The sequence below is a fragment of the Pipistrellus hanaki genome, assembly GCF_964339955.1.
Source record: "Pipistrellus hanaki genome assembly, chromosome: 18".
Lineage (NCBI taxonomy): Eukaryota > Metazoa > Chordata > Mammalia > Chiroptera > Vespertilionidae > Pipistrellus > Pipistrellus hanaki.
In genome coordinates, this window is record NC_140520.1 from 22,584,286 (window position 1) to 22,606,739 (window position 22,454).

A 22,454-nucleotide genomic window follows, 5' to 3' on the forward strand; every position below is an offset into this window, starting at 1 on the left:
AGTACCAGCCTATTCCCAATTACTCTGTAAGTATGTGAAAGTTGGACAATGAAGAGGCTGATGGGAAAAAACAGGTTCATTTGAAATATGGTGTTGGAAGAGAGCTGTATGGATACCCCGGACCACCAGACAGATGAGCTAGTAGATCCTGGAGATAAACTGATGAAACTGAAGCTGTCCTTCTTCAGACACATAAGAAGGTAGGGTTCTTTGGAAAAGCCAGTAATTCTGGGGAAACAGAAGGCAGTAGGAAAAGGGAAGACCAAATATGAGATGGATTGACTCCATCGAATAAGCCATAGGCCTGAGGCTACAGGAGCTGAGCAGGGCTGTTGAGGACAATGCGGCTGTCACTCATTCATAGGGCTGACCAGAGTCAGAGTGGTATGTGTGGTGAGCTAGTGGGACATGCCTAGGAGACTGTTCAATCTGTGATCCCGCTGAGTCCTGGGCTTTCCCCTATTCTGTTCCTTTCGCCTGGTCGCTTGCTCCTCACCCTCAACCCCTCCCTGTGCTATTTCTAATTCCATCACATCTTTCAGAACTCACTTTCGGGATCATTCTCTTTGGGAAGCATCCCTGAATCCTACAGACTCAGCTTGTATGCTCTAATAGCAACCTTTCTCTCAGCATTTGTGATACTATAATGCACATGTTTTGTCTGTTTCTCTCTCTAATCTGTTAGCACCACAACTGTCTTGTCAAAAGTTATTTCTCTATTGCCTAGCACAGTGCCTGATATATACTTGACACTCAGGAAATATTTACTGCATATTCATTGAGTTAATAATAAGTAGGTAAAGTACTCTTTTTCAGAGCCTAGAATAATTTCAGAATCAGAATACATCAGAGTAAATTTCAGAATTATGATCTAGCCTTTGGCTAAAGTGACTCTCTTACCTTTACTGATTTCTGTTCCATTTAAAAAATGTATTAACTGGAATAAAGATTTGGCTGCATGTAACTGAGAGAGCCAATTTCACTACAATTTAAACAAGAAGGAATTCTACTTCTGTCTCTCATGAATTGGTCCAGAGACAGGCAGTCCAAGGCTGGTATGTGGCAGCTTTGTTCTGTGAGATGATGGCCATGGCCAGGTTCTGTCTGTCTTGCTGCTCCACCATCCTAGGATGATGCCCTTGTCCACATGGTTAACTGACATGCCAAAATCCTAGAAGGTCTAATTTTGTTTTGAAATCTTTGGAACCGATACACAAAGTGAATTTAATTTCTTTTTGGTACCTGGAACTGATTCTAGGGCCTTTTGGACCTTCTTAGGGCATCTTGAGCCTGCTATAAATTTATAGAACTAATCAAATCGAGGGGTTTTCCGCTCACTTCCCAATCCCCACTTTACCCCTAAGCCTTTTTGGGTGGGGGCAGGCTAAAAACTTAGCCGGAGGTGGGTATGTATGCCAAGAATGCCAGCTGGTCCTCATGCTAAGTGTGTGCAGCCTTCATTTCAACCGAGGGTGGTGTGGTTTCCTCAGGCACAGGACACACGAACATCACAGCAGGACATCCTGGCAAGTTATGGGAGAGAAATTCCTTTGAATAATGTTAAACACATTACTTATTTGGCTATAAGAAAAAAAAATATACTACTTATTTTGTATAAGGTGGCCATATAACTTATGATTGTACCATGCTTTTCTGTTGGGTTTATGATATTCTGGAGAGAAATCATTAGATTTTATGATTAAGGTTTGAGATGAAGGCCACCCAACTCTATCATTTCTCCCTTCCCACAGTGTCCTGTTCTCAACAGCCTTGCTCAGCTCCTGTAACGTCAGGCCTATGGCTTCTTTGATGGAGTCAATCTATCTCATAATTTAAAAATATATCCTTCCCTTCCTCTCTCCCTCTCTCCTTCCCAATGTCCTCTTTGAGGGGAAGGGCAGAAGAGCCAGGGTGGAAGTGAGATCTCTGTGCAGCTTTCCAGAGCAGCAGCTGTTTGCCTAACTAGAAGAAGCTGAATAAACCAAGGTCATGACACATCCCTCCTCCAGCCCCAAACTAAACACGTTTTCATTCTGCAGACCTCACTTTACTTCTTAGACAAAACAGGATCAGTGTGGGTTTGTCTCAGTTGATTCTGCCAGTTGAACAAGAAAATCAGAAGAACCAAAGATCTGTCTAATATTTTTCCTGGCAAAGGCATTATATGAGATATTTTCTGATTTTTAAGAAGACATGATACACAACCAACAATTAACTCTCTAAAGTGGTAAAGTTCTTTCTGTTTTGCTTGTCCCTCTGTGAATAGTTACCAATATTTGTAGTGTTTTGGTTAATTATTGTTATAGTTATATTTCCATTATGTATGTTTTTCTTTTCTCTCTACCTTCTCAACCCTTCTCCTTTAAGGCAGAAACTTTCCATTCATGGTTTCATCCAAAAGACAACTATTTCTGGGAAAACACTGCGTTTAAGCTATTCAGCAATTCTGGTGTTATGTAACTGACCACACTAAGGCTTTCAATTAACTTTGGTTACATTTTATTGAAGAGTGTCATCGAATAGAATAACTAGCCATAATAATAAAAAAAACACTTTTTTATGTTTTAAAAAGGGGAAGTCCTTTTGAAGTATGTATAACTTCTTGTGATAGCAAGAAAGGTAAATCTCATCCTTTTCAGTATTCTAAAGTTCACCGACTGTATCCCAAGGCTGATTTTAGCATTTGAGAATTTTTAATTGCATGAGCATTCCTTTCCAAGTTAATTTTCACAACTCTCTGTGTTCTTCTCTTCCTCATGCTCTTCTCTCTCCTTATTTTTGTTTGTTCTTCAGTTGTGGGTGCCTCTTGAGACTCTGATTCTTTTCCCCTGAGGAGGAATCATATGATTTATGGTTTCAAACAACTTCCTTATGTACATACCAACTTGCAACTAACTTCTCTTCATTTCTAGTCTTTATCTTTCCTTCTGATCACTCTTCAATATCTCTGTTTTCTTTCTCCTCAGAACTGAACTGGTAATGTTTTTTCCCTAAAGCAGAATCCACCCCCATTTCTCTATATTCTCACGTTTCTACTACAATCCCAGTGTCCCAGTATTAAAACCTTGTAGGTTTTTCCCCTCTCCTATTTACTTGCAATATGGTGCCTATTATCAGGTTGTGATATCAATTTAAAAAAAAATCACTGAAATTCATATCTTTATTTCAAATCTTGTCTCAACCTAGGTGTTAACTGTTTGGCATGTCCTTTACTCCAACAGCTTCCTATTTCCATGTTTTCTTCCCTCTAAGCCAACCTATGGGAAATTATTAGAATCATCTTATTCACACTCTGTTTTATCATTTTAAAAAACATATATTTTATTGATTTTTTACAGAGAGGAAGGGAGAGGGATAGAGAGTTAGAAACATCATTGAGAGAGAAACATCGACAAGCTGCCTCCTGTACCCCCCAGCCCCACCCCACCGGGGATGTGCCCGCAACCAAGGTACATGCCCTTGACTGGAATCGAACCTGGGACCTTTCAGTCCACAGGCTGATGCTCTAGCCACTGAGCCAAACCGGTTTCAGCTGTTTTATCATTTCATTGTCCTCTTAAGAAAAATTCAAGAATCTTCACCAACCAGCTACTTTATCCAAACCTCATTTCCTTGGACTGTATGAGCCACTTCTCCAACCAAATATCATCCTTTGAACCTGCCATTCTCTCCCCTGGAAGACCTCCCTCTCTTCCCCCCAGTCCATATTTCTTTTTCTTTAAAGGCTGTATCTGGCACAGCCTTGATAAAGGCTGTAATTATCTGCAGGGCCTCCTGACCAATTTTCCGTGTCCTCTTGGTGACACATTGCCCAGTCTGCCGGCTTTCCTAATTTGTACTCTCTGATCTGTGGATTTGTAAAGTCCATTTTTCACTTATTCCCTTTATGTCCTTTCTCTACTTGTAGAAAAGTAGTATAAGCAACTTAGAGGTGGAGGCAATATTGAGTGATTCATTTATATGACTCAACACCAATCACTAAGCACTTACTGAATTTGTAGCATGGCATTTATCTACGTATTTAGCTGTCAGTCAATCAAATGGTTATTGAGCATCTATTCTGTGCTAGGCACTGTGTGAGCTGCTAGAATACAGTGGTGAGATAAAAACACATTCCCTCTGACTTTGCAGGGTTTGGGGAACAGACATTTACCGAATAATCATACAATTAAGTGTAAAATTACAACTGTGATAGAGCTACAAAGAGAGGAACATGGTGCCATGAGAGCACATCTTGGGGAATTTAACTGGGATGGGAGAAAGGAGGGATATCCTCAAAGGGGAGAAGCACATGTGTAAAGGCTCTGTGATGGAGTGACCCGGATATGTTCAAGGCAATGATGACGATGGCTACTACTACTAGACAACATTGAGTAGTAACCATGGTGCCAGATACTGTGCTAAGGGTTTGGTGTGGATTATCTTATTTAATTCTCACTATGAGCCAAGATGTTTTTATCCCTATTTTTTATAGGCTTAGAGATGTTAAACACCTCATCTCAGAAGTGATGCATCCAGGACTCAAAGCCACCACGCTTAGTCTCTAACTTATTTGGATTTTCAGTGCCATTTCAATATCATTTTTTATGGAAAAAGTAGGTTCCTTTAGCCCCCAAACAACATATGACTTGGCTAATTGCCCAGTGAGTCCTTCTGTAATTTTGGTCAAAATCTTCATGGCATCAGGTCCCTATTTTCCATTTTGCAGAATGTTTTATTATGTATAACACAGACCTGGCCTCATGTCTGAGCCGATTGTGTATGTTTTCAATCAAGGGAACAAATTTCTAGCTGTCTTTTTTTCTTTTACAGAAATCTATAATTAGATGAGGAATAACGCTCATTAGTCCAAGTTACACATAGTATTCCAGTAACCAACTTCCTCCTCGGGGGAGCATCATCAACAATTAAGAGTAACCACCACCAATTGGTAAAATGTTTGTCATCATGACCAGGGGAGTCCCCTGCTTTGGCTGCCATCTGTCAGGGCTATGTTTATATCTCCTCTGTCTCCACTTTCTACCCCCAGGGCAGCCTGTTCTATAGTTGTAGTAGGTGCATCTAACATTGGCTTGTGAATTGCTTCCTTAAATAGAACTTAATAACAGCATTGAGATTTTAATTTATACCTTATAGTATCTCTGTGATAATTAATAAAATTACTTTTGTCCCTCAGTAAATAGAAGCAACTCTCTACTGCTTAAAGAGTATTTAGAGGACTGTATTTTTTTTTTTAAATCCTCGCCCAAGGATATTTTTTATTGATTCGAGAGAAAGAAAGAACAGCATCAATGTGAGAGAGAAACATCATTGGTTGCCTCCCAAACATGCCCCGATAGAACCCGTAACCTAGGTATGTGCCCTCATCAGAAATTGAACCTGCAGCCTTTTGGTGTATGGGATGACACTTCAGCCAACTGAGCCACTTGGCCAGGGTGAGGTCTGTTCATCTTTAACCAAGCATGCCTGGGTCTTTACCCTTTGCAAGGCAAGGTTGGAAGTTTTAAGAGAAGAGTGGGTGCCGAAACCGGTTTGGCTCAGTGGTAGAGCGTCAGTCTGCCGACTGAAGGGTCCTAGGTTCGATTCCGGTCAAGAGCATGTACATTGGTTGTGGGCACATCCCCGGTAGGGGGTGTGCAGGAGGCAGCTGGTTGATGTTTCTCTCTCATCAACGTTTCTAGCTCTCTATCTCTCTCCCTTCCTCTCTGTAAAAAAATCAATAAAATATATATATATATTTTTTTAAAGAGGGAGAGAGAGAGAGAGAGAGAGAGAGAGAGAGAGAGAGAGAGAGAGAGAGAGAGAAGAGTGGGTAAACAGGACAACCCCAATCAGCATAGCTACAAACAACTCTGGCAGGCTGCCCAGCTGATAGTGGGAAGCGGAACATGAAGTAAATTGGTGAGCAACATGGCCCATTGACCTAAGAACAGTAGTTTGCCTTTTGACAGTACTTGAATATGGTTGGGGAAAGGAGTTAAAAAAGCAACGTTAATTTGCTTATGTCCTCCATCAAAAGTTTTTTAGGGACTTACAGATAGCTGAAGGTGTAGTTTCTGAATAAAATGTTGCCAAATGGCTACCATCAATTCCTTTCAAAGGTGGGAAAGGTTTTCAGACTCGTCACTTTAGGTAAGGCTGCAGGCATGTAGAGGCAACAGGCACTCAACAGCCCTGAAGTGTGGAGGGGAAATCCTGACCTCTCACTTATTTAGCTTTCTTCACCTAACTGCTATGGCTGTAGTTGTTACTAGTGTTATTATTATTGATCTCTTAGGACTGTTCTCCAAACTTCTCTTTGGGCATAGGAAATTATAGTCCAGCAATGAGTTTGAGGTCAGAACCAAGGCCTTCCCATTTCTTACCATCCATGCTGGTATTGCTGACTTCAAGACAAGTTTTCCAGCCCCAGCTGGCTTGGCTCAGTGGATAGAGTGTCAGCCTGTGGACTGAAAGGTCCTGGGTTTGATTTTGGTCAAGGGCCCTGGTTGTGGGCTCTATTCCAGCAGAGAGCATGTAGGAAGCAGCTGATCAATAATTTTTTTTCTTTCATCATTGATGTCTGTCTCTCCCTTCCTCTCTGAAGTCATTAAAAAAAAAAAAAAGACAAGTTTTTCACCCTATATATCCAAGTACAATATGCATTATTCTTCTACTGCCCATTCTTTTCTGTCATGCAGTCCAAACTATTACCCAAGCAAACATGTAAACCGGCTGACTGCAAACCAAGGGCAGTAAATGATCACAGATTTACATTAAAGGGAGAGAATGGGAGAATGTAGGGGGTGAGGGGGGAGAAGGAGATACGTTTTTATTCAAGGCCTCTGACATTCCAAGTACTCTCTTAGGTGCCTTATTATTAACTATGATGTTGTACAGTAGATCTCTAGAATTTTTCCATCTTGCATAACTGAAACTTGATATGCATTGAACAGCAACTTATTCCCCCTCCCCTGCTACCCTTGGCAACTACCATTCTACTTTCTGCTCCTATGAGTTTGAATGCTATAGATACCTCATATAAATGGAATTATGCAGTTCTGTCCTGTGACTGGCTCATTTCACTTAGTGTAAAGTCTCAAGGTCCGTCTGTGTTGTCACATATGACAGGATGCCCTTGTTTTTTAAGGGCATATAATAACATTCCATTGCATGTATATACCACGGTTTTTAATCCATTGATCTATTGATGGAGATTTAGATTGCTTCCACATTGTGGCTGTTATGAACAGTGCTGCAATGAACACAGGAACATGCAAATCTCTGTGAGATCCTGATTTCAATTCTTTTGGATACATACCCAGAAGTTGGATTGCTGGATCATATGGTAGTTCTACTTTTAACGTATTGAAGAACCTCCATACTGTTTTCCATAATGGCTGTATTTACATTCTTACTAACAGTATAGTACAAGGATTCCTTTTTCTCCACATCCTTGCCAACATTTATTATTATTTATTCATGTGTATTTTAAATATATTTTTTTATTGATTTCATAGAGGAATGGAATGGTAGAGAGAGATAGAAACATCGGTGATGAGAGAGAATCACTGATTAGCTGCCTCTTGCATACCCCACACTCTGTGTCCCACACTGGTGAAGGAGCCAAAACCCAGGTATGTGCACTGAACTGGACTCAAACTGTTACCTCCTGGTTCATAGGTCAATGCTCAACCATTGAGTTATGCTGGCCGGGCTTGCCAACATTTAAAAAAAAATAATGGCCATCCTAATAGGTATGAGGTGATATCTCATTGTGGTTGTGATTTGCATTTCTGTGATGATAAGCCATATTGAGTACCTTTTCATATACCTGTTGGCCATTTGTATGTCTTCTTTAGAGAAATATTTACTCAAGTATTTTACTTATTTTAAAGTACAGTTGCTTTTTTTGTAAGAGTTCCTTATACATAGTGGATATTAACTCCTTATCATATTTATTATTTGCAAATATTTTTTCCTATATCATAGGTTGCTTTTCACTCTGTTGATTGCTTTGTCTGCTGTGCAGAAGCTTTTTAGTTTGATCTAGTCTTACTGTCTATTTTTACTTTTGTTGTCGATGTTTTTGGTATTATGTCCATAAAATCACTGCCAAGACCAATGACATGAAGCTTCTCCTGTGTGTTCTTCTAGGAGTTTTACACTTTTGGGCCTTGTGTTTTAGTCTTTAATCCATTTGAATTAATTTTGCTGCATGGTATAAGATAAGTGTCTTATTTCATTCTTTCGTTTGGATATCCAATTTTACCAGCACCATTTGTTGAAGAAATCATCCTTTCCCCAGTATGCATTCTTGGCTCCCTTGTCAAAGATCAGTTGATCGTAGATGCATGAGTTTATTTCTGGGCTCTGATTGTCTCTATGCCAGTTCCATACTGTTTTGATTACAGTAGCTCTGTATTGTTTTGAAATCACAAAGTATGAGACCTACAGTTTTGTTCTTCTTTTTCAAGATTGCTGTGACTAAGCAGTGTCCTTTGTGGATCCATATAAATTTCAGGTTTTTTTCTATTTCTGTAAAAAATGCTATTGGAATTTTGTAGGGATTTCGTTGAATCTATAGATTGCTTTGGGTAGTAGGCACATTTTAACAAGATTAAGATTTCTAATCCATAAACATGAGATGTTGCTTCACATTTTTTGTATCCCCATAAAACCTGTTAGAACTAATAAATGAATTCAGTAAAATTATAGGATATAAAATCAATATATAAAAAGCAATTGCATTTCTGTAACTAACAATGAAAATGAAATTAAGAAAATCCCATTTACAATAGCATCAAAAAGAATAAAATACTTAGGAGTAACTTAACCAAGGAGATCAGAGACTTGTACACTAAAACCTTTAAAATATTATTGATCTCCTTTTAATAAAACTTGACCTGCCTCCTTAGGATCATGCTAGGTCCGTGGTCGGCAAACTGTGGCTTGAGAACCACATGCGGCTCTTTGGCCCCTTGAGTGTGGCTCTTCCACAAAATACCACGGCCTGGGCGAGTCTATTTTGAAGAAGTGGCATTAGAAGAAGTTTAAGTTTAAAAAATTGGCTCTTAAAAGAAATTTTAATCTTTGTACTGTTGATATTTGACTCTGTTGACTAATGAGTTTGCTGACCACTGTGGTAGGTGATGGGGACACTAGTTTGGTAAATAAATTCAAACTTAGTTATATATGACTTGTTGGTTTATCCTTCCCACATATTGACTAGGAGTATTCCACCCAAAGGTATGTGTAAGAAGGTAACAATGACTGAGCTGCCTGCAGGTGAAATCTTTAAAAACAAATATTTAAAAAAATTATTAACTGCAATACTAGATTGCTCTATCTAGCGTAAAACCAGTTTTGCTCAGTGGATAAAGTGTGAGCCCTGGACTGAAGGGTTGCAGGTTCAATTTTGGTCAAGAGCACAGGGGCATGGGAGGTACCTTTGTTGGGATCCCATCCCCACCCCGGTGGGAGCATGTGCAGGAGGCTACCCATCGATGTCTCTCTCTCACATTGAGGTTTCTCTTTTTTTGTCTCTCCGCCTCCCTTCCACTCTCTCTAAAAATCAATGGAAAAATATGCTCAGGAGAGGATTAACAATAACAACAAAAAACCAACAACCAGCCTTTTTTTTTTTTTTTTTTTTTTTTTTTTTTTTTTTTAATCAGCATTTGGACAAAATCACATTCTTTATCAGGTATAAATACAAATAATTATCCTTGGGAAAACCTCTCTGAAATGATAACTTCTGCGAGAAGACATCATTTTAGATTTCCCCACATGGCGTACATACAGAACTTCAGTGAGTCTGGGAAAATACAGTTTGGGAGGAAGTGCAATAATAAGGGAATGGAACTTTTTTTGATCACTTACCAAGTGCTAGAAGGCTTGCAAACCTATTTCATTTCATCCTGTTCAAACGCTATGCGGTAGACGTTCATCCCACTTTGCAGATGAGGAAATTAAAGCTCAGGGAAGTAGAGCCAAAGTTCTGTCCTCATGTGAGCGTGGGTCTGAAGCTGGATCTGCTCGAAGACTGTCCTTTTCTCTTTCCCCACCAGGTGGCCAGCTAGGGAGAAGGTGGTGAGATCTGAGTTACCATTAGCTTCCCTGTCCAGGAAGGCTTCCTGGAAGGGGCGGGGGCAAAGAAAGGGCTTGATATCCCTGAAAATCTTCAGTGATCTTTACATTCACAGCGATGGTGAAGTTAATTCAGGGACATTGTGGTCTTCAGAATCACTGACTAGGTTCTCCAGGGGGTGCCTGGGGCCTGAGGATGGCTGAGGAAGCAGGAGGTTGGGCTGCCACATGATTTTCCTCAGGACTCTGGGGGCCTTGTCCCGGTGGTCACAGAAGGATTTGGGCTTCCTGCCTCCACAGTTACTGAGCCCTGGAGGTTCTGGTTGGGAGAGGAGGCCTTGGCTGAGTGACTTCAAGATGTCCTCAAGTGTCCTGATGTCCTTTTGTTTTTCCTTGATGCACTGTGTCATTTATTCTGCATTCCTGGGAACGTCAGAACACTTGATGCTCTAGCTTTTCCAACAGCTCGTGCTATATTTATTATTAACCAGAGCCTACCTTATGCTTACCATGGCAATTCGTGAGCGATCTTTAAAAACACACACCAAAGGCGATTAAACTCATTTAGGGGTAAATGACATGAGCCCTAAAGGTTTTATAATTGGCATGGAATTCCACAATGTGCCAAAGTTTGATTACATTGTCATCTGATATCTTGCTGTTGATTTATTAACGTGGAGTCTAAAAATGGCCATAATCTTTTGTCCTGAGAGCAGATCTTTCTGTTATGACAAAACTCCCCCTGGCAGGCTCTCCATGAATGGCTTTTCCCCTGTGGTTATCATCCTGCTGTGCTCCCACAGTACAGACACTGGAGGTGGGGACAGTTCACAAAAAACTTGCCCCAGGGGCCACTGCCCGCCCACTTTCCACTCACTCAGTCCCAGCAAAACCCTTTCTGCCTTCCCTTCCACGACGGCCAGGTACTGTGGGATGACCTACGGTTTGTAATGGGTGGTAGAGTCCAGAGTAATTTCCTGTGTGTAGAATGATGATTCGGACCAGGGTTCATACCTGGGCACAGGTTTTGTATACAACCTCTGAACAATTCCTTTTTCCTTCCCCCTTTTTTTCCTTAATAAAAAACTTTCTGCATTCTATTGTAGTATAGCTTCACTCATTGGGTTCGCCCAGATTTAATGGACATCCCATAGGAAACAGGCAGATAACACGTTTTTCAGACCCTCTCCCTCCACCCCCTTTCTTGCACTCCTCCTCCTTTATTTCTTTTAGCGGAGGGAGGAGACACATTTCTGTCCCCTATACCGCACCCGATCCTTTTCTGGCCCCGGCTGACCACGGGGGAAATCGGATCACCTGCAGAGCCGGAGAGAGCCCTTCCCGCTAACTCTCCCTGGGGTTTAGGAGGGGAGCGTGGCTCCCAGGCACAAACAGGAAAGCCTGACATCACGGAGTGGCGGAGTGGCGTGGGGAGGAGTCTGCGGCGCCCTCGCTCCCTCGCTCGCCGCGCTGCCTTTGTGGCCGGAGTCACCGGCGGCGGCGCGGGCAGCGCAGCGCGTGTGTGAGCGCGGAGCCCGGAGCGGAGCGGGGCCGGGGCGCCGGGCAGAACCCGCAGGGACCCCGCTGGCCTGGGAGCAGGGCGCGCCATGCCGCGTCCCCGTACCGGAGGGAACACTGAGAATGAAATTGCTTTGGCAAGCTAAAATGGTAACGGAACCCTCCTCTCCCCGCTCTGCTGGGGCAGCCTCTCTGCTTTCTCGGGGCGCGATCGGGACTCCCTCCGAGTGAGCGAGCGTCGGTCCCTGCTCCGCGCTAATGCTTTCTCGCTCGGCGCCGGGTGCCTTCGGCGCTGCGGGGCTGCTCCCTGCCGGGGAGTCCTCCTTTCTCGGCACTTGCCTTCGGTGTTTTTCTGGGCAGATGTAGATCCGGAAGGGACAACTTGGAAGGAAACGGAGTCTGGGTGAGCCGCGGAGCGCTTCTGTGCGCGGCGGCTCTCGAACCCAGACTGGAAGCCCAGCCCGGGACATGGAAACCCGGGAGTCCGTGCACACGTTTTACTAGAAGCTGCGTGATGATGTGTCGCTTCTTCTGCACTTGCCAGATGATTTTATGGAAATCAAAACTTTCCACCCCCCCGCCCCGCTAACTTTTTGGGTCCCCCAACTATCAGAGGAGAAAAAGGCAATGGGGAGCGTTTGACTTCCCAAAGCGTCAGGGCCCTTGGCGTTTTAAATGCTTGTTTGTGTCTGACTTTAAAGTGCAGTTCGCCCAAATCCCTGAGCCACTTCTGAAAGTACAAACTTCTTTTCTACCAATGATTTAGGTTGTTTGTTTGTTTTTTTCTTTCCTTTAAGGAGGAAAAGTTAATCAGGACTAAACCACAGTTTTTTTTTTTTTTTTTTTTTTAAGAAGAAAACAACAACAACCCCACAAAAATAAAACACACACGCCTTAAAAATTATTTAAGATTTGTGAGTGAGTCTAGGAAAAGAACTAAGTGGAAAAGTCCGGGGATCCTGATACCACAGGAAAGGGCCGGGGGCCAAGAAAATCTCAGCATTCCCTTTATCGCAATGTGTCTTGCACGGCTCTGATTGGAATATTTATTTTGAACAGCCTGTCTTTTGCTCTGAGTGCTGGGGTAAGCAGCGAAGCAGCTGGGAGAGATTGCGGTTTGCAGCGAGGGGGGCGGACAATAAAACAAAACAAAACAAAAAACCTTTTTCTTTCTCTTTCCCATCCCCTGGTAGAGCTCGATTCAGGACTGGGGTGAAGAGGTAGAGGAAGGAGCTGTTTACCATGTCACCCTGAAAAGAGTCCAGATTCAACAGGCTGCCAATAAAGGAGCAAGATGGCTAGGGGTGAGTAAAGCTGGGGAGATGTGAACTTTGGAGTTGCTGTGTGTGTTGTTCTGTGAATCTCATTATTATTTAGCAGAGGCTGGCTTCGCGCCCCCCCCCCCCCCCTTCTCTTTCCACCTTAGAAAGAAACTGCCAGTGACCAAGTGTTTGCACCAGCTGTACAGGGCTGTCTGTTTTTGCACTTAATTTTTCCAAAGCATCTTCTCCAAGGTTCCTCAATCATTCAGAACCTCTTAGAAACATCTTGAGGTATTTGGCAAATGGAGTTGGGACGGAGGAGCAGAAGGTGACACAGAATAACAGGACCGGAAAGTAGCACTCTCATAGACAAGAACCACAAGCGGTTTTGTCCAAATGGCACCCTTTTCTCTCCCTGTCTTCCTTCTGCTGATGCTGACAGCCCCTCTCTTACTCCAACATTTGTGGAGTACCCAGAATGCTCAGGGGACAGACCATCCAAATCTGCCTCCTGTGGGGGGCGGCAGATGTCCCGCTCTTACCTCTTTCTACAGCCCACCAGGAGGCAGAGGCATGCACCATGCCCGCGGCTCATGTGTAGTGCACATAGACTGCTGGGCCTTGGGAGAGAAACACTGCCTCCATAAGCAATATCATCCCCCCCCCTCCCCCCCGAGATTCTAAAATCTTGAGTGGGATCATGTGAGGTTAATCCTTATCATCGAATGGATCCTTCAACACATCCCAAATAATTAGGAGATGTGAGAAATGGAAAGCTTGGCGACAGGACCACTAGTTGAGCAAGCACCAGCATGTGGCAGAAGGAAGGAGCTCTTGATCTGGAACTGGAAGTAAGTCTGAGAGCAGTGCGAGGTGGCACTAGTTACAAAGCAGGGCATAGGCAATGGAGAGTGGATAGAGGGAATGAATGTTCTTTCACTGGGCCTTATTCTACCAGTAGCCACACTTAGGCTCCACTGGTTATGGGCTTGAGAGCAATGAAGATTATGCACTTGCATCAATCTTTATTGACTTTGGGTCTCAGAAAATTCAGTGGCCTGGTGGTTGAACACCAGCCTATAAACCAAGAGCTCGTGGTTCAATTTCCAGGCAGGCCACATGCTCACATTGTGGGCTTGATCCCCAGTGGGGGGCGTGCAGGAGGCAGCCGATCAATGATTCTCCCTCATCATTGATGTCTCCATCTCTCTCTCCCGCTCCCTTTTTTTCTGAAATCAATAAAAATATATTTAAACAAACAAACAAACAAACAAACAAACAAACAAACAAGAAACAAAAAAGACCAGAAGCAGCATGTGGCTTGTAACTCCCAGAACCGAAGGCAGGATGGCCAGCAGCCACAGTTTCCTCTGGCCGGGTCTGCTGGTCTGCTGACCTCCTGACACAGGCCTTCGTTGCTCTCAGCTTTCCCAGCTGCTTCAACTCGGGTCTTTCCCGCTCTGTACTTTGGGCTGAGGTCCCACCCACTAGGAGAGTAACTGTTAGTATATCTGCAGGTGTGGCCTGACTTGAGGTTCTCATTGGACAGGTCAGAGACTTACTCTGAATATGATTTAAAAATTAATTAGGTGCATCACCAGTAGGCCTACTAGGGAAAGAAGAACTGGAGTGCTGACAAGTCATCACTTTGTTTCTGATGGCTGTGTATATGCTTTTTGTTTAGATGTAGTGTTGATGTGGTTTGTCCTGTCCGGGTATTGCAAAATGATTCACAGGTCCTGAACCAGCTGCCTTCAAAAGGGTCATTGTATTTGCTGATGCTGGCTGTTCCTCTTCTTCTAATGAGACTGATGTTGCTTGGGTGACAGTTTTAGTTTTAGCCAAACATAGCAGCAATGAATCAGTCATGGGGAAGTGGAGGGGTTAACTCTGTAGCCCCAAGTGCACCCAGTATGGTTCATTGAGATGTTCACAGTTACTTAGTATTAGTAGCAGTCTCACTGGCCATTCTGTACACTGGCCTCCACTTCTCTCCCCGTCTCCCAGTGTTCCCAAGTTTATACAGTGTTTAGAGTTGGTTCACCCAGACTGAGCAGTAGAGCTGAAATATTGAGAGAGAGGATGATGTAAAAAGATTGCTTCTAGTTGATGGAGGAATCTGCCCCTTCCCTCCCATTTCAACAGAGTCCTATTCACTGTTACCCCAGTCCTCAGGAGCAACTTCTTAGGAACTCTCCAACGCTGATCCCACTAGCGTGTGCGTGTGTGCGTGTGCGTGTGTGTGTGTGTGTGTGTGTGTGTGTGTGTGTGTATGTGTGTCTCTGTTGGGAAGATATGTTTTTGTCCTTGGGAACTCCAGACTTAATGAAAAGTGACTCAACCAGTGGAGCCATAGCAATTCCAAACTCTTTCTCTTTAGGGGTCAGTGGCTTCTCCATGTTTATTTTCCTGTATTCTAGTATCCCTTTCAAAACTCTTTAAAGCAACTGGTTTAAAGCAAACTAGAGACTGAGCTTATGTAAGGGAATTATTGAAATAGTACAACAACATTCTGGAGAGGGTGGAATCATCATCATATCCCCCCCCTCCAGAGAGGTTGAATTATTTGCCAGGGTCACACAGCTAGAAAGTTTGAACCCAGATGGTTAGTTGCTTGCTGTCAGGAACAACCTTAATTATAATACTTTTTTCAGAGTAGTGGAAGAGAATATTGGCTCAGAAGAGCAAATATACTTCTGGTGTAATCGTACCCTGGATACTGCACACCTGGTGAAGGACTTGAGCAAGGTGGCTTCTTTTCTTTATGTTTTGAATGATCACTTGAGCTACAAGTTGAGATATTGGTTATGGAGATGTGTATCCTATCAATATGCTTTCCGTTTTGGATTCGTAAAGTATGGTGTGCCAAAGATATGTATGATGCTGTGTAGCACAAGAGGGTGAGCATAGCTCTCCTTTACATGTCTGTTACAAATATTTCTCTCTTTTCTGAGTCCAGCGCAGCTAGAGAGTGATCTGGTTCCTGAGTAGGAGCGACGGGGGATTGAGAAAATGAAGAGACAGATACAAATACAGTAGGGAAAGCTGGGACTGGGTGGGAACACTGTCCTCTGATGGAGAGAGAGGGACTGAAAGCCAATACAGTCTGTTTAATTTATACGGCAAAAATCAGGAAATTTTACTAAAGCCCAAGACAAAGGACATTATGTGCATTCTTGGGTGGCCCGAGTTGTATTCATTCCTGGTGCTTGACTGGTTTAGATAATGAAACCCACCCCTGGTGCCTGGGCTGAAGGTCAAACTGACAACACTACTGCCTCTGGCAAGGTGTGTTTCCAGGACCTGGGTCTGCCAGTGCCACTGGATTCAGCTGACAATAATTAAGAAATGCTCATGTGCCTTCCCAGCTTGTAAGACTTATTTAAAAAAGCCTAAAAGACTAATGCAATTTTGATATTTTCTAGTACTCAGATCTTAAAACTTAATTAGATTCAGTTTGGGAAGGATAGCAAAATAATTAAATTAAATTAATTAATATCAATTTTATATTTTCATTGATTTCAGAGATGTAGAGTGAGAGAGAGATAGAAGCATCAATGATGAGAGAGAATCATTGATCAGATGCCTTCTGCATGCCTCCCACTGGAACCCGGGCATATGGCCTGACCAGGAATTGAATCGCAACCTCCTGGTTTATAGGTTGACGCTCAACCACTGAACCACACTGGCCAGGCAATAGCAAAATAATTTTACACCCTTAGATGTGAAGTATCATACCATCCACAATATGTAGGGCATTCTCTTGTTTAGTTAAATTTTGTGTTCAATTATCTTTTGAAGTAGAACCCTCTGTCTTTGGTTGTAAATCACATGACCGAGTGTGGCCCAGGCTGGGTTCACTTATACATGTAGCTGCAGCTTTACCCATTGACAGTGAGATTTTGTTTGGTAACTTTGAAAAACCAAATATTATTGAAATACCAACCCAATACTTATTCTATAATAACATCATAGACTGGAATAATTTTACTGGGCTAGAGCCCTCAAAGAATAATGGTTCCAATGATGTCATAGAATCATAAAATCTCTGGATTGGAAGAGATTTTTAAAAAGTAATTTCATCCAACTATTCAGTTAGCTTGTAGAATGTCCAGTGATTTTTTGGAAAAGCAAATGGTCAAAACTGATTATTTTTCTTTGGTCCCAGCATTGTGGTTATACATTGATGTGAAATGTAGAAATGATTTAAATTAATGTTAGTATTCTTTGGAGGCAGGAAATGTACCATATTCAAATGGACATAGGAAAAGGACCCAACTGTTAGGTAAGGAGCCTTGCTGTCAAAGGCCCATTCTGCTGACTTCAGAATAAGACAGACACAGGGTCCAGAAAAATGTATCTAACCTCAGATAAGTTCAGAGTGGGGGTGTTTGTTTCACAAGCAGGAGTGGGAGGGTTGGATCACCTCTGCAGGGTTTGTGGGGCATGGGATGGTCAGTGGATAGTCACAGGGCTTTTCTCAGTTCTGCGCTTCTATGGTTATGTGGTCCTTGCGCTGGGGCCCCAGCGCCTCCCCTCCCTACACCCCATGTTTATCACATTGTCTCCCGCACAGGCCCTTGTTGGGTTGAATTGAAATGCTTCATAGCTGGGTTGCTGGTAAAGATAGTGAAACACACTTTGTGTTCAGAGAAAGCAGAAATATTTAGAAATAAAGGAACTTGAAATTTGTTACAGAACTTAGCATGTAGGGTGAATTGTGGCCAGTCCATGGGTCACATGGGGGACAGTGGTAAGATAACCACTTGTCAAATCTGGACTCAGAAATTGACTCTCACTTAGGTACACTATTTAGTTGACTCCACTTGGTGTTCTGCTGGTGTTACTATTCATGTTGCCTTCAAGTGGCTTATAATGCTTCGCGTTTTCAACTAATGTCACTTCTGGGAAGCTTCCCTGATATCCCAAGTTTGGAGGAGGCATCCATGGGGCATGGCACAGAAGCATTCTCTGTCCCTCTGCCATGCATGTATCTCACTCTTGTACTTGCCTGTTTGTTCTGAGTGTCCCCACCACGCTATCAGCTGGGTAAAGTGGCATCTGTGGCCACCTAGCTGGCAGAAACTCAGTAACAGTTTGTTAAATGAACAGATCAAGCTTCACTCCTTTATGGGAAACAGATACTGTCTTGATAAATATGAATGTATGGTTACTCATAAAGAAATCAGCACAAAGATATTAACTTATAAAGTAGAAGAGGGGAGCAAGGGAGCAAGAAAAATCAACTAGGTAATGATTATAGCTATCCTACTACATCCTTTCTGGAACAAAGCAGGGCACAGACAAAAGTAGTTATTCTTCATTTTAACAAAAAATTCATGGCAGTGAAATAACTAGGGAATTCTCCAGTGCCTTTTACAAGCAAGGAGTCCCAGCATTGTGATTATACATTGACATGAAATGTAGAAATGGTTTAAGAAAATGTCAGTGTTCTTTAGAAGCAGGAAATGTACCATATTCAATGTACCAACTCCAACTGTTAAGGTTCTTTTTTTTTTTTTCCCCCAACCCTTGACTGGAATTGAACCTGAGGCCCTTCAGTCTGCGGGCTGACACTTGATCCACTGGGCCAAACCAGTCAGGGCCAACTGTTAAGGTTCTTAACAAGGGCCCATTCTGCTGTATTTAGACTATGACAGACAGAGGGTCCAGGAAAATGTGTTTAACCTAAATTCAAGTGGGGCTATTTGTCTTATTGCTGAACATGGAAGGAAGACAGGCCATGGAAGAGTTAAAGAATGTTGGCGAGCATTGCAGTGATGTGTGGTGGGACAGCGCAGGAGCGGGATCTCAGAGCTGTAAGGAGATAAGCCCTAGAGAGCCTTCGTTTATAGTTGGTCATCTCTGTTTTCATCTAGGAAAACTGGCCCTTGGGTTGCATTATTCTGGTCTATGGGAATGTTTAGTTTGGGCTTTAGAACGTAAATGTCAAAAGTTAGTAACCATCCTCAAATGAACCAACTGGCATTATTCATTTTGACCTTCGGAGAGTGTTTCTAAAATAACCCAATAACGTAGTAGCCTAAACCATTAAAAAAAAAAAAAAAAAAAAAAAAAAGACAGTAAATTTGAGTTGCCTGAGTGAGTTGGGTCATTTCACTGCTTCCCAAACCTGTTGGGATCGATCTGTGCAAGGACTGGTTAGCCTTGTTATCAAGAATATCCATTTCAGTTCAGCCACCCAGAGGGCACCCAGCTGAATTCAAAATACATAAGGTAAGAGCAAAATATAAAAGGCCCCGGTGCAGGAACTTTTTCTATTTAAACTATACATCTGTTAAACCTATATTATAAACATGTTTCCTTCTTACTCCCATGAAATTGTAAGGGGAGAGTTTCTTGGAGCTTTCAATTTATTTATTTATTTATTTAAAAAAATATATTTTATTGATTTTGTACAGAGAGGAAGGGAGAGAGATACAGAGTTAGAAACATCGATGATAGAGAGTCATCGATCAGCTGCCTCTTGCACACCCCCTACTGGGGATATGCCCGCAACCAAGGTACATGCCCTTGACCAGAATCGAACCCGGGACCCCTCAGTCCCCAAGCAGATGCTCTATCCATTGAGCCAAACCGGTTTTGGCTGGAGCTTTCAATTTAGAAAGAGAAGGAGAGCAATTGGTATATATTATGCCTTTCCCATTGTCGCTTAGCTGCCATTGGTCACTATCTTACTGTCCCCTTCCTGTAGTTTCCTTTTTCTATGGCTTACATAACTTTTTATGCTTCCCCCTTCTAGTCAATCAGAGTCTGGTAATGACTGTCTTATATTAAAATGTGCAATAATAAGCTAAAGTAACAAAACATTTGAATTTCTACTATGATATGCTTTTTATAGAAAAAAGTGATTTCCGTAAGCAAAGCCAGGAAACGACTGGTTCAGTGAGGGAAGATAACTAAATGATGTTTCATTTATTCCATCAGAGAGACTTAGCCGGCTCACTCGTGCCTGCTGATGGGTGTGGATGTCTCCACAGAGTTGAGCTGGAGTGTGGAGTTCTGGGTAGTTTCTGGGTCGCTTGCTAGTAAGCACATCTGGTGTGACCCCCTCACTACAGTTGCATGTCTCTTTGCATGCTTCTGTCATCTGTACTTGAGTCTGCTAACCTCGCCTTTGAGAGCGCTCATTTATTCATCAAAAGCCTACTGTATGCCAGACCCCATGTTAAATCTTGGGACTCCAAGGTAAAACTTAACACTCTTGTTCGTAAGGAGCTGACAGGGAAAGGGGAGACAGACGGAGACTGACTAGTTACAGTGCATTGTGCTAAGTGTGATCAGTGCCACCACGTGAGAGAGATCCACGCTATGTTAGGGGAGCCCTGGAAGGGGCCCTGTCAATCAGATGGGAGTGGAGGGTGGGGGCTTCGGAAAGAAGAGTTGTCAGGTGAGTAGGAGTTAAATGAGGATGAGTGGGGAGAGCATGGAGGCTGGGGATGAGACCACCATGTGGGGCCCAGCATGGGAAAGTGACAGGAAGGAGGCCAGAGAGGAAGGAGTGAGCCTGTCCCCGAGAACCTGGCATGCTACGCTGTGGAATTGGCTTTGTCCTGAGTGCTCTGGCAGTCCCTCTGCTCTCGGCAGAGTGGCATGGTCAGATTTGCATTTTAGAAAGATGACTGACAGCTGGAAAGGAGCCAGATGGGGTGGGGGTGGGAGGAGGAGGGTGGAGAGAGAAGGATGCCAAAGTCGTGATGAATTGAGGAAGGGATGGGTGCTGAATGGAGGTGGCAGAAAAACAGAGAGGGCAGGAGGGGAGAGTCACAGGGGAGGGTGGGGTGGAGGGGAGAGTCACCCAGGAGGGACAGTGTGGGGGTTGGTGGGGGGGAGGAAGGGAGAGGAGGCCTGGCAGGCATGTATCTCAGGTGCCTGGTTTCAAAGAACAGGTCAGAACCTTCTGGCTTTCTGGGGGCCAGCGTCATCCTCTCTCTTTGGGGGAAATGTCCTGGGGACCTCGATCCAGGCCTCCCAGTGTCTACACTAGCAAAGCCTCCCTCGCTGTCCACTGTCCGGGGCACTGCCCAGTAACAGACCCAGGCCTGCCTGATGTGTCACGCTCAGAGGCGAAATCTCGGGGAGGAAATCTCAGGAGGCTCCCTGTGCAGTGGCGAGCACTGCTTGGTTCTCAGGTTCCGAGCACTTGGAGGGCTGGCGGTTTCTTTCTTTTTTTCTGAGTCTTCTGTTTCTCTACAAAGGAAACAAATTGACTCTGTAGGCCATGGAGAGGGAGTAAATATGGAACCCACAGGTCACTGATTACAGAGTTGTATTTTAGACAACAGTAGTCAAACTCATAATTGTGTTGTTAGGGACACAAGCAATGTTATGGTTGGGTGTCCTGGTCTTTTTCCTCCTCCTTCTCAGTGCTTCTGAACCCTGACACTGTTTATCCTGGCTGCGGGCATCACCGCGCTTGGAGGTCACATATTGCTAACTCCACTCATTTTATAGAAGAAACTTTGGTAAGATCTGATGCTCCCCCAGATTACCACAATCTATCCATCCATCTCTCTCTCTCTCTCCCTAAATTAAAATTTATTTTGCATTTTATTTTTTAGGATTTGTTGCATCTTTATAATGTCACTCCATGGCCTCTTCTATATAACTGATTAAAGCCTCATCAGTCTTCAGTTTGACAAAGAATAAAAGTAGAGGATGAAGGGAAGGAAGGAAGGAGGGAAGGAATGAAGGAAGGAGGGAGAGAAAGAAAAGGAGTGAGGTAATGAAGGAAGAAAAGAAAAAAGGAAGGAAGGAAGGAAAAAAGGAAGGAAGGAAAGAAAGGATGGAAGGAGAGAAGGAGGAAAGGAAAGGAGGGAAGGAAGGAAGAAGGGAAGGAAGAAAGGAGGGAAGAAGGGAAGGAAGGAAGTAAGGAAGAAAAAGCTTATAGCATTTGGTAGGAGACTCTGCCTTGGAGGAAGCGCAGTCAGTTTGGTGCAGTTTGTGGAGTCACCACGGACCCTGTTGGCTTATTGCCGAGCTCCCGGTGCCTCCGCACTGGTGAGCTGGGTGCTGCATTCGATGATGGGTTTCTGCCTGGCTTGGTTCCTCAGAGCCACCTTTTCCTCCGTGTCACTCAGTGAATGACCTCTAAGGTTACCCCTGGTGCAGTTGGGGTGGGATGGTGTGTTGGTGGTGGATTTATTTACCTTTTCACCCTCATACACTCATTACCCTACAGTTTCTAGCATTTAAAAGCTCGTGCCATCTGTGGCCATTCATTTGAATTCATTTCCACACAGTTGGTCTTCTCCCATGTACTCTCCCTGACAGTTTCTGTTTATTTGCTCTTTTCAGCAAAGAATCGAGCAATTCAACTATTTCCTTTGTTGTGTTTCCTGCTGATTTAAATACCCATTTTCATCTTTTATAAAAGTGAAGCCAAGGCCAAGTCCTTCCAGCTTCATAATTCTAAAGAAAATCCGAAGGCCAAAAACAAGCCTTTTCTGTTAAAAGTAGGATATCTGTGGTCAGTCCTATCCGCCAAGGCTCCCTGCTACCCTCTTCCTAGTAACTCTTTCCTACTACTTATGTGCTGAGTTCATGCAGTAACTTCTGTCACTGCTAGTGACGGGGCCAGAATCT

General features: G+C 43.3%; 1 protein-coding gene across 2 annotated transcripts in view; it reads left to right on the top strand.

Moving 5' to 3' along the window:
- The window catches only part of RGL1 (ral guanine nucleotide dissociation stimulator like 1), a 216,103-nt gene that overhangs the window by 87,841 nt on the left and 105,808 nt on the right, over positions 1-22,454 (top strand). The window contains exons 1-2 of one of the 2 annotated variants that reach the window (XM_084866585.1): positions 11,510-11,736; positions 12,780-12,890. In XM_084866585.1, coding sequence (XP_084722711.1) covers positions 11,710-11,736; positions 12,780-12,890 — 138 coding nt within the window. In that variant the 5' untranslated portion in view covers positions 11,510-11,709. Of the gene's footprint in view, positions 1-11,509; positions 11,737-12,779; positions 12,891-22,454 lie in introns of those variants that run through there. The other variant, XM_084866584.1, reaches the window with a different exon arrangement.